The sequence below is a fragment of the Gavialis gangeticus genome, unplaced genomic scaffold, assembly GCF_001723915.1.
Source record: "Gavialis gangeticus isolate Ggan-Ray unplaced genomic scaffold, GavGan_comp1, whole genome shotgun sequence".
NCBI lineage: Eukaryota > Metazoa > Chordata > Crocodylia > Gavialidae > Gavialis > Gavialis gangeticus.
Window position 1 is genome coordinate 62,242,924 of NW_017729031.1, and position 15,330 is coordinate 62,258,253.

The 15,330-nt window shown below is 39.3% G+C and overlaps 1 protein-coding gene across 3 annotated transcripts in view; it reads right to left on the reverse strand.

Moving 5' to 3' along the window:
* Positions 1–2,091: 2,091 nt before the first annotated feature.
* Positions 2,092–15,330, reverse strand: part of CWC22 (CWC22 spliceosome associated protein homolog) — a 116,261-nt gene continuing 103,022 nt past the window's right edge. For all 3 annotated transcript variants that reach the window (XM_019523037.1, XM_019523036.1, XM_019523038.1), the window contains 6 exons: positions 14,283–14,360; positions 12,652–12,804; positions 11,747–11,874; positions 8,586–8,687; positions 8,306–8,490; positions 2,092–4,026 (listed from right to left, as the gene is read on the reverse strand). In XM_019523037.1, coding sequence (XP_019378582.1) covers positions 3,437–4,026; positions 8,306–8,490; positions 8,586–8,687; positions 11,747–11,874; positions 12,652–12,804; positions 14,283–14,360 — 1,236 coding nt within the window. In that variant the 3' untranslated portion in view covers positions 2,092–3,436. The remainder of the gene's footprint in view (positions 4,027–8,305; positions 8,491–8,585; positions 8,688–11,746; positions 11,875–12,651; positions 12,805–14,282; positions 14,361–15,330) is intronic.

Consider the following 15,330-nt stretch of genomic DNA (forward strand, 5'->3'; position numbering starts at 1 on the left):
AGAAACAAAATTGAAGGAAAAAAAATCCTGTTTTTAATAGATCTTTTGTACAAGGTAATTTCAAAAGTTCACTGTTAAACAATGAATTTCTTTCTGTAAAAGCCATCTTATACCAAGACTGTATGCAACTGTGTTTGTAGCTAATATCCACAAAGCTATCTATCAACAATTTTTTGCAGATAATCCATTTTTTCCAGATAACCCATTTTTTCTCTTAATTAAAAAAAGTTATACAAAAATTTATTACAATGTCAAGATTTCTGTTGGTCCTTTGGATCAGCATAAAACAGATTAAAATCAGTGGAACTCAACCTTCTAAGAGGTGGGCCAGGTGCTTACAACCCAGCTGCATTGTTGCCTGGCCCATGGGTACGTTGAGTACCACTGGATTATTTTTTTTTTAAATAGATTGTTTATAAATGTTTAATGCATTAAAGGTTTAATGAAGTACAATTTAACAACTCCATCTTTGTGATGCAATAAGCACAAAACAGTTTAGTGTACTTTCTGCATTGTGAAACCTTCATTTGCTTTATCATCAGAGTTGGTAGAAAAATATTCCATTAAATATTTTGAGTGAAAATGACTTTTTGATTAAGTGAAAATATTGGTTATAGTTTCTATTTTCAACCAAATTCAGAAAAAAATTAGAAAAAATAGCATATACATTTTTCATGGAAAAATGTGTTTTCCTGATAGTTCTATTCATAATTAATCTGTTTCATTGGCTGCCATCTACCTCCTACTTAAAAAACAACTTTTCCAAAGTATAATCTAATGATTCAAGCTCCAAATGTTGAAATGACAATTATATCTTCATATTTACAGCAATTACTTTTAGTTCATTGTTTAAAAGGTTCAGTTAAAGAGAATCAGTCTTGCATAGCAATAAGAGCATGCTACTTACTCAGCTGTTACTTGTGTAACTCATATTTGCACTATGTCCCAAAATGTGTTGAACCAGAAGACTCAGAATTTTCCTTTAGCACTTCCAATTTCTAATTACCCAGAAATCCTTATCCGATTACTTTGTTAAAATCTATTTAACTAGCTGTTTAAAATGTTCTTAGCATGTCACTAGGGCCTCTTTTATAGTAGTTCAATTGTGTTACGCATGCAGTAGCGTATTGTGATTTAATTTCATCACACTGTACACATGCCACGGCATATTGCGATGTAAATGACTTTGTTACATAGCAAACTAAAATACACCCTGATGTATTTTAGGTTGCTACCTAACAAATTGCAGTGATACATCCATCCCCAAGCTTGCCCGGGCTTCCAGCACCTTGTGCACTGTCCTTACGACCTTCTCTGGCCACCAGCATATCCAGCCACTCTCCTGTTGCCTTCTTGCACTGCTCCAGGGATAAGGCAGCCCATTCTTGGGCAGTCCCAGGTACTGGGGGCAGTACATGGGGTGCTGGAAGCCCTGGTGGAAGGGGGGGGGGGAGGGGGAAATGCAATGAGGGGCCTGATTCTTTTTTTTCCCCCTACCCCCAGTGGAGCCTGCCCACAGCCAACCAGGGGACAAGCTGCCAGTGGGGGGCCTTGGTCCTTCCCTCCACAGTGGTGACACCCCTCAGGCCCGCCCAGACAGACTGCTAGTAGGCCAGATGCTGGCTCTGAGATGGGGCAGCACCCAGCCCACTAGCAGCTGGCCCAGGAGGCCTTGCCACCATGGAGGAAAGGACTGGGGCCCCCGGCAGCTCAGGGGCTGCTCGGCCCATTGGCAACTCTCTGCCTGGAAAAAAAAAAAGTGAGGGGCCTGATCCTTTTTTTCCTGGCTGAGCTGGGGGGCACCGCTGCTGTGGAGGAAAGGACGGGGACCCTCTACAGCTCAGGACCCTCTGGCAGCTCACCCCCCCGCTGCGGGCAGGCTCTACTGAAAAGGAAAAAAAAAAAGGATCAGGCCCCTTGCTGTAACAGTGATGGAAGCCCCTAAATTGAAACAGTGGGTTTTTAATCATCACATTTAAAAACCCACCATTTTAATGTAGGGAAACTAAAACCCTGTCACATGTACAACAGCTTTAATTTACTACTGTGTTTTCAGGCCTAATGAAATATTTGGTGAACCTGGGTTTTCTTCCACTAGGAGACCTGCTTCAATCAATCTCCCCTTGAAGGAATTTTGGAGGATATTTTGCTTCTGCTGTGCACCTCCTCATATATTTCTCAAATCTGCTACCGAAGTGCTGCTAAAATTGGCAGTTGTAGTAATAGGATTTAGAGTAAAATGACCTTCAAGTCAACTGGTTGCAAAATCAGGGGGCTTTTCTGCATCTTTATAAGAATGCTAACATTTTAAGCTTTCTATTTTAGAATTGAAAATAGGATGGACAGAGCAACATAACAGCAAGCTCCTATGCCTTGAAACTATGAAATTTACAGCCACTAGGTTACAATTCTTTAAATTTAAACAGAAGAAATAGCTGGTATGGCACGTAAGGCAGATCTCTGGTTGAATCTTCCTCCAAGTTTAATTGGTGAATCTAAATCAGCAGTTCCCCATTTTTTGTATCAATGATCTGACCTCAAGGGAGAACCCAACTCATCAGATAGAATGGGGCTTGTGACCCCTTCTTGGGTCAGAATCCCAGGTGGGATCTTGGGAAGTGGTAATATAGATGGAGGGCCATGCAGTCCAGAGAGGATACTCCATACTGCGGATATGTATTTGTATAGACTGCAGTACTCATACTGATGCATTTAAAGGAGGTGGGGAGGAGTGGGGTAAACCTCTTAAAACACTTATCTGAGCTTTACCACTTAAGTCAGCAGGTCAGCAAGACATCCCTGAAAAGGTCACACAATTATTCCATTTAACATTAAGTATACATGTGGTGTGACATTTTACAGTACTTCAGCTACACATTTTGACAAATGTCATGCTTTTACTCTAAATGGCTTATTTTTAATTCTTTGTTTTCTATGTAGTTTCAGTTCAAAGAGTATACCCTTTTGTAGATGGCCCACCTGGTACGTAAGTAATGTGCAATTTCTCCCTTCTCCATGTGGACCAAACTGCTTTACCCACAAAACAAATTCAGAGAACAAATGCCTAAAGATGCAAAAAAACTTATAAAATTTAGAAAAATTAACTAATTTACAAATTAACAAAAACACTAATTTCACTGAGATGAATTATTTTATTTACAAAATATAACCAGGCCTGTGTGTGTAACTCTTTCGCTCTTAAAAAGAAAATACTCTCTCAAAGAACAGATTTAACCCAAGCCTTAGCAAGTACAGTAAATTATTTAAAAAGTGGTACTGAAAAAAGATCTGATGAAGTTTATAAACTTGCACTTCGTACAAAATCTCCTTTGAAAGACAGTTCAGTAATAGATTTAAAAATGTAAAAGTTGGAGCTGCAAAAAAACAAACAAAAAAAGAAACCAAGCATGTTCATGTCTAACTGCATATCATTATGTTATTTTCGTCTGTGTGGAGAACTCTCCCTTCGCCGGTCTTCATTTTTCCTTGATTCTCTGAATTGATTTGTATATCGTTTGTATTTTTCTGAGTGTTTCTCTCCACCATTTCGATATCGGTCTTCCTGCTGTTCCTCTTTGGGACTTGAATTATTTCGGTATCTTTCTTTAGATTTGGACCTTTCCTTTCTCCTGCTGTGATGGTCACTGTCTTTATTCCACGCTTTGTCCTTTTCACTATCAGAAAAAGAAGTTCTTCTCTCTGCTCTCTTCTTTTTTGAAGTACCGAGTTTATTTTCCAAGTCCCTACTTCTTTCATGGTCCCTGTCCTTTCCACTTCGGTAACTGCTTCTGTCAGTGGAATCATCTCTGCGATAGGAATATTTTGAAACCTCGTCTCTCCTATTTGGATCTCTCAAGTTTCTGTCGACGTTTCTTTCTGACTTTCTCTCAACATCATTTCTTTCTTCCTGCTGCCTTCTTTCCTTTCTCTTTTCAGATTGTTTTCTTTTACTGCTTGGTTTTTTCCTGGTAACTCTATCATGTTCTTTATTTTTCCTTTGCATCTTCTTTTTTCCTTTAGCAGCATCTAGAAATATAAAGTAACATATGTTTTAATTTATTCAGTTTCCTTAATTATACATAACCAGCAAGCTAAAAATATATAGGAGTTTTATGGAGAAATACTTTGCCAAAATTTCACACTTTAAAAGTTTTATGTCCACAGGGATAAACAATGTGCCTGGAGCTCCTTCCCTAAACTTATGTACCTGCAAACAGGCTGGGAGAATCTGCCCCTGTTCTACTGGGGAGTCAGCTTTTTTTTTTTTGTTTTTTTGTTTTTTAAGTAGCAGCAGGCCTGTTGTTTAAAAATAAAGGAATTAGCTAAACAACACCTATAAGAAAAGGGACAACTTTGTGAACCAGCAACCATTCTCAAGATTACCCGACATTTTGTACTAATTGATTACCTCATCAATTAGGCTTCAACGTTGGCCTGTGCCCACCCCCAACCTTCATTTAATGACAGTAATGTTGCATCAGAACATACATCATCTATCCAAGTCTTGGAACAGGAGCTTCCACTTTTCACTGCCAGCTTTCAATATTCCTCAAAGATCACCGTGAATATTTATCAAACTTTCAACTGAAAATGGGGCTGGGGAGGAACTGAGGAACAGCTTGATCCACAGACTATGTACCATTGTTCCTTAAACCATATTTTGAGAATTAGTCTTAATTCACTAATCCATTGCTGACCTCAGGATTGCTGTTCTCAGGAGAAAAAACTAAAAAAAAAAACAGTTCAAACAGGATACTATGGTACAAGAAGTCATACACAAATTAGACTGTGTTACGTATGGTTTAAACAGGGACTATGGATTCTTATTTTATTACCTGGATTAGCTTTTGTGACACCCTTTCTGTCTCTGGGTGTACTGCTCATTTGCTTCTCTCTCCTAGCACTCTCTCACTCTTCTCTTGCCTCTTGTATTCTAATTCATCTCTCCTCCTTATATTCTGCTTTCTGTACGTCTTTCACACCATCTCATGAAGTGAACTTGGGTTTATGAAAGCTTATGTGTGCTCTCTCTATATATATAATCTTATTTAGTTTGTCTATGAAGGCACATATATAGCTATACTGCCCTTAAATTTATTTCTGCCATAAACTAAGGGAAAAAGATTTTGCATTTCTTCCTACCTACATGACCTAAAATGCTGTTAGTAACATAGTCCAGTACTCTGTACTGGAGCTTTCGCCATCGCCAGGAAACATCAGGGAAAAAAAATCCCTACTTCCTGAAAACTCATTCTAATGCTGAATATCACTGGCAACTTTAGCAACAAAGAAGTAGAAGAAACTTCCCAAATGCAGTCAGATCTGCCAATCAGCTGGTCCAAAAGTAAAAGGTCACTTAGATTACCATTACCTTTGTATTTTTTTATATTTAATTATTAAGTTAAGATTTTGGGTGGAACATAATTACAGTTTTAGGTGGAAACTATGTGCTTTGGTGTATTATTTGGTTAGGTAACAAGGGGAGTAAGGGGCTTCAGTCAGATTTGTGCAGCTGTGGGTGCCACTACAGCATAAAAGCCCTGCTGACAAAGATTTTTATTAATGTAGATGCCTAAAATTTTGGGGACTGAAAGAGCTGGGTTCCAAGGGTGTTCACAATTACAGTGCTTATATTAACATTATAATGAGGGTCCTACTTAATTTGTGATTTCATGAAAACCATGAAATCCATGAACTAAAATAATAAAAAACCCCAACTTGCTAAAAATAAAACACTGGCTCCCCAGTGGGACCTAGCAGTCCTTGTGGCTGCTTAGACATGGCCCTCACAGCCTGCCGGAAGGAGAAGTGAGAAGGGGTTGGGGGCAGCCACCATCGTGGCCGCCCACTACTACTGCTGCTGATTAGCTGAGAGGGCTGCCCATCACAGGCCCTGCCCCTCTTGACAAATCAAAGGCAAGGGGCAGGCTTACTGCACAAAATTGTCTCTGCTTTCTGCATTTTAGGTTGATCCCCAATTATAATATTGTGACAGCATTTAAAACTATGCACACTCACTGGGCAACTGGAGAGGAGACCATTAGTTCTGCAAGGGGATTCAGTGGAAGAACAAAAGACTAATCCCCAGCACATTATTGTAACACATCAAGACTTTGCCAAAAATGATTATTTTTTTTTTATTAGGCCAACTGGTCAATAGAACAAGGCTTTACGAGCTGCAAGTAAAACAGTCACATTACATTGGCTTCAGTAACATAGGCTAAATGCAACCCTCCGAGTCTGATTTCAGGGTTGTCAGTACTTCACTTATGACGTACTTAAACCAGTAGCTTAAGTCAAATATTTTAAAATATGTTACATGTTTTTCTCCCTTTTCTTTTTTTTCAACCATATGCAAGCTTGTTAATGCAGCAGGATGGCTTTAGTAGCTGTAGCCAGTTATAGCCGAGTTGCTGGCAGGTGAGATTTTTTTTTTTTACTGGGTGTCACTCAATCTCAGCTTTAGTTATCTCCTCAATACAATCCTGTTTAGCAGTTTAACTCAGTATATTACTGAAGCTGAAGTTGTTTTTCAGTTGTCTTTTAACATTCACTCTGGAAATTAACCAGAATGAAAACAACATTTCTACACCAGAACTGTTTTTGTATCTAGTTCATTTCCTTTCTGCTGTAAAAAAACAGCATATTTCTCTAGCTCCTATCCCATAAATCATCACATGTGTACAAAGTTTCCAGCACAAGAAGCAAGAATTCTTAAGTTGTTCCCCAACCGAAGCTCCTGGCAACAAGCATCAACATGCCAGACCTAGCTGCTAGATCAGTACTAACTACACTATTAAAAAGAGCTGACAAACATATTAAGAGAACGCCCCCAAGAAATGTTTTCCATAATTCCGCTGAGTCCTCATAATCTATAAAAATAAGCAAAAACATTAAGAATTTGAACCATAACCAAGAACTGTGTGAAGTTTATACCACGAGAGAACATAAAGGTATAAAAAAGGTCTGTTTCTCTCAAAAAAGTGTTATACCCAGCAACTTAGTTAATAATAGTTTTTGACATATTTCAGCTTCTGGTGTAAATAAATGAAAACATACTGTTGAGATCATGAAAATGAATGTCTTTATAAATCTGTTTCTGAATGAGAAAAAAGGCAAAATGATGAAAGAGAATGTCTTAAATCCACAAAAAAACATGCTCTCAGTGGCAGACTGCAGACTCAGTTGGTTTATCACTAAGGACTTACCTCTTTGGTTCCCATCAAGCAGCTCAGCAGAGCTGCAGCTGTCTATGTAGGAACCATCTGGCTCTTTGCTGAACTAACGCCTCTCTGACCCTGTTAAACTGTGCTCTCCTTTAGTCATTAATATAATAGCTGTCTAATGAAAACAATGGAAAGCAAGTTTTCAACAGAGAACAAAAATGCATATCTAATTTATGAGTGATTTGTAGTGCCTGCATATTTATTAATCAGTGCATTCTCTTCTAATATTATATAATAAATAAAATTAGTTTTGAATCAGCAAGGATCCTAACTACAGAAGTTCATGCTGTGTTATCATCTGCTCTCATATAACATGCAATTCAGGAGACCACCAGTCTGGACTGGTCTAGCAGGAACATTTTAGATTAACAATGTTTATTATGCTTCATGTTAAACAGTAGATTTAATATCAGCAAACCAACCTCAGAAAAAAATAGTAATTATAATTATATTGCCACTTGTCAGCAAAAGTTTATCGCCCTTGGAGAATTCTCAAAAGACAGGAGTTTTTGTTATAGTGGCATTTTACATTGTTCATTAGGAATAAGAATTTGTAAATGGGTTTGGTAAATGAGATTTGTAAAGAAGCTAAATCAAATGTAAAGAAATTGAATTTGATGGACACGGCAAGAAACCCCCCAAATAAGAACAGACCCATTATAACTACAAACCAACCAACCCACCCCATGGGTGCAAACATTAACAGTTCACCAGTTAGCCTTCCAAAAGATGTGGCCCAGTCTTTATAAACAAACGTTAAGAAGGGAAATGCTAATTTTCTAGTTCAACATTTTGCAATAGAAATCATGAGCTGAAGGAAAAGCCTGCAAGATAAAATGCCCCTCTTTTTGGTCTCTGGAAACTGAACACAGTACTTATAACTTCTACAATGAAAAACAGGATAGTTAAAAAACACTTTATTTTGCTTTTTTCTAGAATTAATCACAATTAGTGCTGGGAATTTTTACAGCATGAAGGCTAACAACACATAAATGATTAACAATGGTTATTTGTCCCCATACAAAGTTTATACAGACCCAGTAAAGAGCATAAGATAACTGACAGTTGCTGCTTCATACCTGAATCACTGCTAGAAGAGTCGCTGGTACTGGATGACTCTGTACTACTACTGATGCTCTCAGAATCCGATTCTGAAGAGGAATCTGACTCTGAGGAAGATGAGGAGGTATCTGATGATTCAACATCTTGTTTCTGGGTCATAATTATCTTTGGTGCATTTTTTAGATGTTCTCGTAATTCATCCCTAGCAAACAACAACAAAAACCAATATTTCTCTCAATCCTTAAACAGCAAGTCAAGCAAATGTGAAATCAGAGTTAAAACAAAAAGAAGCCATACGTTAGTCCTCCAAGACCAATAGAAGTGAAGAAATTGATAGCAAATCGAGTGTTTCTTGGGTTATCTCGAGGCAATAAACCTTCAAAGAAGGGCTGCAGTGTTCTGACAAAAAACAAAATAAAACATTTAAATTAAACCTCAGGCTTCACACCACTCTTAACTTGAACAAACATTGGTTGAAAAATAAGCCACATGAAGATCTACTGGACCAAAAGAGTTTTCATTTGTGCAATTGTTTTTGCAAACCCTGTGACACATCAAAAAGTAATACTCTTTCTGGGTCTGCTAAAATTAATGTTCTTTTAGGAGAATTTTACAGATACATTCACAATATAGTGGTAGTTTCTAAACAGACAAAATAAGTGCCTAACTCTGCACCAGCCTAACAAACATGGAACAGAACTAATAACCAGGGATCCTGGTTTTCTCTTATTAGAAACAAAAATCTCAAATCCTCCGATTAAAAAAAAAAAAAAAAAAAATCACAAAATCTGCTTTTTCCCCCCCGTGATTAAAATGAAATGCCACTGTATGTGTAAGTATCAGTTGAACACAATATTTTATTGATATATCTATTATCTTAAAGCAATTTGGAAGCCTACTAGTGCCTCAAGCACTGCAATAAAATCAATTATAAATACCTACACATTTTGGTGTTCGATTTCAGGTTTTTAATCATGGAAAAAAATCAGAGCTCCCCCTACTCCCTTTACTCATCAGGACATGGGTCCAGCTGCAGCTGTCCCCCCACTGCTTTGGGGTGCTGAGCAGCCCTGATATGCTGGTGGTCTGCCCATGCCATTGCCCTTCACTCCCGAATGCCAGCCCCGCTGGTTCCCCTCACTCCCCACCCACAGCCCTGCCAGAGGGGGCACAGCTGCCAGGGCTATGGGGCCAATGAATCAGATCCACAGCCCACTGACCTCCGCAGCAGTGCCTGAGTCTTGGCTGCCACCTGCAGGAGGTGGCGGCTGCTGTGGTGGAGCACAGCTCAGAGCCCAGCTCTCCCCTCCCCCATGGGCAGCATGCCCGGAGCAGAGCCTATTGGGGGTGGGCTGCCCGCTGTGGGCTTGGAGCTCCCTGCCCTGCTGCCCCTCTGTTGGGCCTCCTCAGCCCAGCGGGCAGGACTCAGCATAGCAGGGGAGGGCAAGAACATGCAGGAAGCTCGTTGCTGCTGCTGGGAGCCCTGCACTGCCATAGCAAGGCACCCCTGGCCCGCCCAGCAGCAGCAAGGGGAACATAAAATCCCTGCTGCTGCTGGGTAGGCTGAGGGGTGCCTCGCCATCGCAGTACAGGGCTCACAGCAGCAGCACTGAGCTTCCCCACCCCACTCTGCCCTGCCCTGCCATACCAGGTTTTGCCCACTGGGCTGAGGAGGTCCCTGGGGGTGGGCAGTAGGGCAGGGAGCCTGAGCCCTCAGTGGGCAGCCCACCCCCATGCTACACAAATCTGGGGGGCACATGCCCCCCTTTCCCCTCCTCAGGAGGGCATGCAGTGGTGGGGAACTGGCCCCCTGGCTGAGTGGCCCCGTCTGGGCCTTGTGGCCCTGCGACCCAAGCACCACACACTGTCCAGGCTGAGCAGGAGCCCTAGCCCTGCCTAAATCCCTCCCTCCCTCCCTCCCTCCCTATGGGGGCCTTGACCTCCTCTGACTTGCATGTGGGAGCTGCTCTCCAGGTTGCCCAACTGCCATGTGTGTGTTTACATGCACATGGCACCCCCGCCTGATCACCCTTCTTCTGCTCCTGCCCAAGCCCCTTACAGGCTGGAATTCTGCCAGCCTGCAAGAGGACCCCCTTCCCCCCCACACTTCCCGTGTTTTTCTCCTTTAAAGGAAAAAATCTGGGCTTTACCACATTTTTCCATCATGAATGGAAAAAACCCAGATCCCAGCTAATAACATGGTAGCCTATTATAAATGGAACTGAACTCTATGACCAAGAAGTCCTTGCCAGTTCTATGTTCCCATGTGGAAGGTACGGGGGGGTGGTACCTTAGTCACTAGTTGGTTCAGAGAGGTGTGAACTTTCATAGGCAACAACCTATTTCATCAAATGTGTTGTTAATATGTGATGTAATAGGTTGTTGCCTACAAAAGCATATGCCTCTCTGAAACAAACAGTCTTCAGCATACCCACCCCCTAAACTTTGGCCTGACTTCAGGTTAATACAGCTAACAACGTTTGTTTCCATATAGAATTCCCAAAATAAGCCTTAAAATCAGAGCAAGCATTGGGTCACTAGGTACCTAATTTAGCTACATGTTAATACAGTAAGCTCTCTGGTAACTGGCACCTTACAAGTTGGCATGCTCTGTTAACCAGCATGCCAGCTTGTAAGGAACAGTAAAACCAGAAGTTCCCACCATGGCACTTCCAGTTTCTCCGAGCTGCTATGGTCCAGGGCAAAGCAGCTTGTGCTGCCGAGCCCCCATGGCCCGGGGGCATAACAGGCTCTGTGGGGTCCACCTCCCTGTCCCACAGGGCCTGCAGGGCCTGTGGGAGGGGCGGCGATGCCGCAGGAGGGGTGAAGGGACACAGGGGGAGAAGTGGCAGCTGGGTCTGCTCAATTAACCAGCATATTTTGTTATCTGGCATCCGCCATTCCCAGGGGATGCTGGATAACAGAGCTTTTATTGTACAGAGAAAAAGAATAAGCTATAAACACTCAAAAATAACCTAACAGCTAGCACAATCCTCAGTGCTATATAATTACTGAAATACACAAAGGCATAAGAGACTGTATTAGCTTTACTATATTTAAAAATGAGTAATTAATCTCATAAAAACAAGTATAAGTGGTTCTAGAGTCTCTTGCAGGCTCTGCCAAAAGACTATTCTTACTACCCTTGGCAGCTACGCTGATGCAAACAGATATGCACAGCAATTTTCCAAACTAAAGCAAGTTGAAAAGCAGTGGAAGAAAACCAAGGGAATAGAGACTGATCCGGGAAGTTCTATTATTTACTCATAGGAAGTGTCTCTTGACTTCAGTAGAATTATTCAGTGCATAGAAGTCTGCTGAATCAGGGCTTTAATTTCATGTTAACATTTTATGTTTTTCTTTAATAAATATAATAATTCAGAGAATTCAGTAAGTACTTTTGCAAGTAAAATCTTTCATAGGATGATTCTCTTTCAATATTTCTTTTTTTAACTTACTCATCTTTTAATCTTGCATTAAGATTAGGAAGTCCCATATATTCACTAAGTTCCTGGAAGAATATTTTGACAAAAATTCTGCTGGAGGATGTGGTAGTTTCTTCACTTAATGTTATACATTCAAGGACCTGAAAATTATAAAGGGGGTAGGGGGACAACAAAAAGAAACCTTAAATGTACATCCTTTCCTACTGCATTTTAAAGAGCTCACACAGACACTTAGCCCTACAGGAACAAGTAGCTTCTTCCATCTAAAAACTGTGGCAATACTTATGCACGTTTCCAGTTCTGCAAAATAGTTTTGTAACCATTTCCATTAAAATAATAAACTCAGATTTTCTTATGAACCAGTTAGTAATTTCAGGCTTTAAAACCTTGATCCTTCATCCATCTGAAATAACCACTACTTGTATAATAAATGATCAAGTGTATTTTGTTCAAGAATAAGAATGTCTTCTACAATCTTTCGTGAAAACTTTTGTTCTTTTAGATGCTGTGTAGCACTATTTGGCGGAAAGATTCTACCCAACATGTGGCTGCATTTCAGTAATGCTTTATGTACATTTACACAGTGATTATCCTTATGCACAATGCTCCTCTCCATTCTGTATTTAGCAAATAAAGAGCGTTACCCAGAAAAGCTACTTCCCAAAGCTTCCAGAAATTTGGAGATAATTGGTTTCCTCCTGTCCAGAAACATTCCTAGGTAACAATGACACTGAGTTCTAAAACTGTTTGCCTATTTGTGATTTCAGCATGTTCATTAGAAAAACTGCCCCAGATCCCATAAGCAAATTTTAAATTCCAAAACACAAAAACAATGAACACAATACATAAATTTTTTCTAAAAAACAACAGATTTGGTATTTAAAGAGGAACCTAGGACAATAGCCTTGCCTACTTACACTCCAAGGAATCGAATCTGTATACAGTAGATGAGCAAACATCTTGGCAACATTTCTTAATTTGTTTGTTTCTAAACGGTGGATTGTATCATACTGTTCTTTGAAAATAGCTTCAAAGGATTCCATGTATTCTTTTTTTAACATGCAGAAACGCTGAAATAACATTGTACAGTTAAAACAACCAGGTCAGCAAGACAAAATATTATATATGCAAATAATCTAAATCTAGATGACATAATAGCACAAGTATTTTATGCAAATCTTTCCTTTTAAGCATATTTGCAGCAAGAAAAGAGGCATTTAGAGCAATGTAGATAAATGTATTGTCATTAGCAACTTACGAACTATAGACTAATCTTGGACTGTACAGCAATAATTACCAGTTTTGACCTGCAAACTGTAAGATAATTGCTTTTACTTCCTCAACTTTCATATCCTGTATTCTCACCTAATGTGACCTCTTAGCATACCATACCATACCATACCACACCACACCACACAGTGTAACATTTTTCATGATAACACATCAGGGTTATTTTAAAACTAAAGAAGCAGTAGGGAGTGTGGAGTCAGGATGTTTTAGGCAAAAATGGCATTCTAAAAAATAAGGAACAAAAGTTGCTACAACAATTTTTGCTGTTATTTGGATGGTTACGAGTTCCAAAATGCTTTGTAACAAAACAAAATGCCATTTAAAATTACTTCTACTAGCGCTGGGTGAAAGACAAGAGGAAATATGCTTCTCTGCACAACCACAGTGACAGCAATCATGTTCTGAATTTTTTCTAGAAAGGAATGATACCTTCAGTAAGTTTCAGGGGACATGAAAGGATATAAGTATATGGCACCAGGTAACATATACAGAGACAGCCAAGCTAGAGCAGTACCGTGACAAGATTGTGCCCTACTTTTCATCCGAACTAATTATTTGCTCAGGCACAGCATCACACAAGTACAGCCATACTGCTTCTGGTTCTGGCATCATTAGCTAGCATGTTACCGTCTGCATAAATGCTGCCTTGTGCTGTATGGACATACCCATTAGTTTTATTTATGTAGAATTTTACTGTCAGAGTCAGCTACATTGATAGATGGAGTACAAAGAATAGCGCTTCCTATAAATAACTGCAACCAGAGTAATACCCAATTATACACAACTGATGACAAAAAACCGCAAGAAAATAGATGTGTTTCTTTACTGAATGGTGCAGGAAGGAGCTGGTCATCTTAGCATCTAAACTAACTAAGCAACCCTAATGAAGTGAAAAAACTAATGGAAACCACAAATACTGTTTTCCTGTAGCTCCTGGAAAATTTTTAGTAAGCCCTAATATTTTCTCTCCTATATAGAGTCTATTCTCTTCCTATTACACTTTGGTCACTGGTTCATCCCTCTACAAGGCAGAAATAAAAAGGTAAAAAGAAAAAAAGAATGTGGAAAGTCTGGTCTTCTCTCAGAGTCAGGAATGAAAATCATACACGATTGCTAAACCAATTTCAGAAAGTAATCAAAAAAATCATCAATTTGATTTAACAAACTATCAGATTCTTACATGGGCACTTTCAATGTCATTCTAAGCTAATATGCTTCTTACTATAAAAAAAAAGATAAAGGCTAAAATGGAACTCACCCCGGCCAGTAAACCAAAGAATTTCTCATATGTTCGTTGCTGAGCGCAGCAGTCAAGAATCATGTTGCAGAGTTCTTTCTGTATTAAGATAAAACAAAAATTCTTCTACGTAAATTCTCTGTAGCAGCAGAAAAACATTGTATTGTACTAGTCAGCTTTAAAACAAGAATATTTATATAAAAGAGTAACTGGCTATTGCAGTAGTTCCTGCTTTTCTCCTATTTTAGAAGTTATTTGGGACTTGAATATGAACTTTGTCCAAACTTGCATACTTATAATCCTGTACAATCTTACCAAAGAAAGAATGTTATAAATTCAACCGTATGAATTTACTGAGAAAACTGACTGCAAAGGGGAAACCGTTTTTAAAGAACGGATACTGCCCAAATAAAAAAGGTTCAGTATAAGTGAATGAACAAAGCCTGATATGGTTTAAAATTGAACTTGAGCATAAAACTGGCTGAGGATGCTCAATACATCAAGATCAAACCCTGAGAATTTGATCCTGCAAAGTCTAAAGAACAGACTTAATTTTTTGTACACCAGTGGTGACTTTGACAGAGTAGCTGCGTGCAATCAGTATGTATGATTTTTGCAGGACTGGTTTCTGAATGAATTGCTTACTTTCATATCTGTTCTATACAATGGGTACAATTATTCCTGCTTAGTATTATAAAAAGGACTTTCTAATAGTATAAGCATAAAAATAGACTTGTATACATCCTAAAATAAAACAAAGGAGAACTGAACCTCCCCCCCCCCATAATGGCAATACTTTCAAAAAACAAAAATCCTTTACCCTGGGTTATTGGCTTATTGGAAAAGCCAATAAGTCAGCTCACTAAAACTAGAAAAATACAATATACATCTCAAAAAATTAATTTGATTCTTTAATTCTTTGAACAGTCAAAAATCACTATAAGCAACTATTCTTAATATCTAAAAAAGTTACAAGACCGCTCCTATTCAAAACATTTTTATGCAGACTTTTACTCTGTTATGTATAGTCTATAAACTCACTAGGGGGGGACCAGAAGGGTTTGGGAGA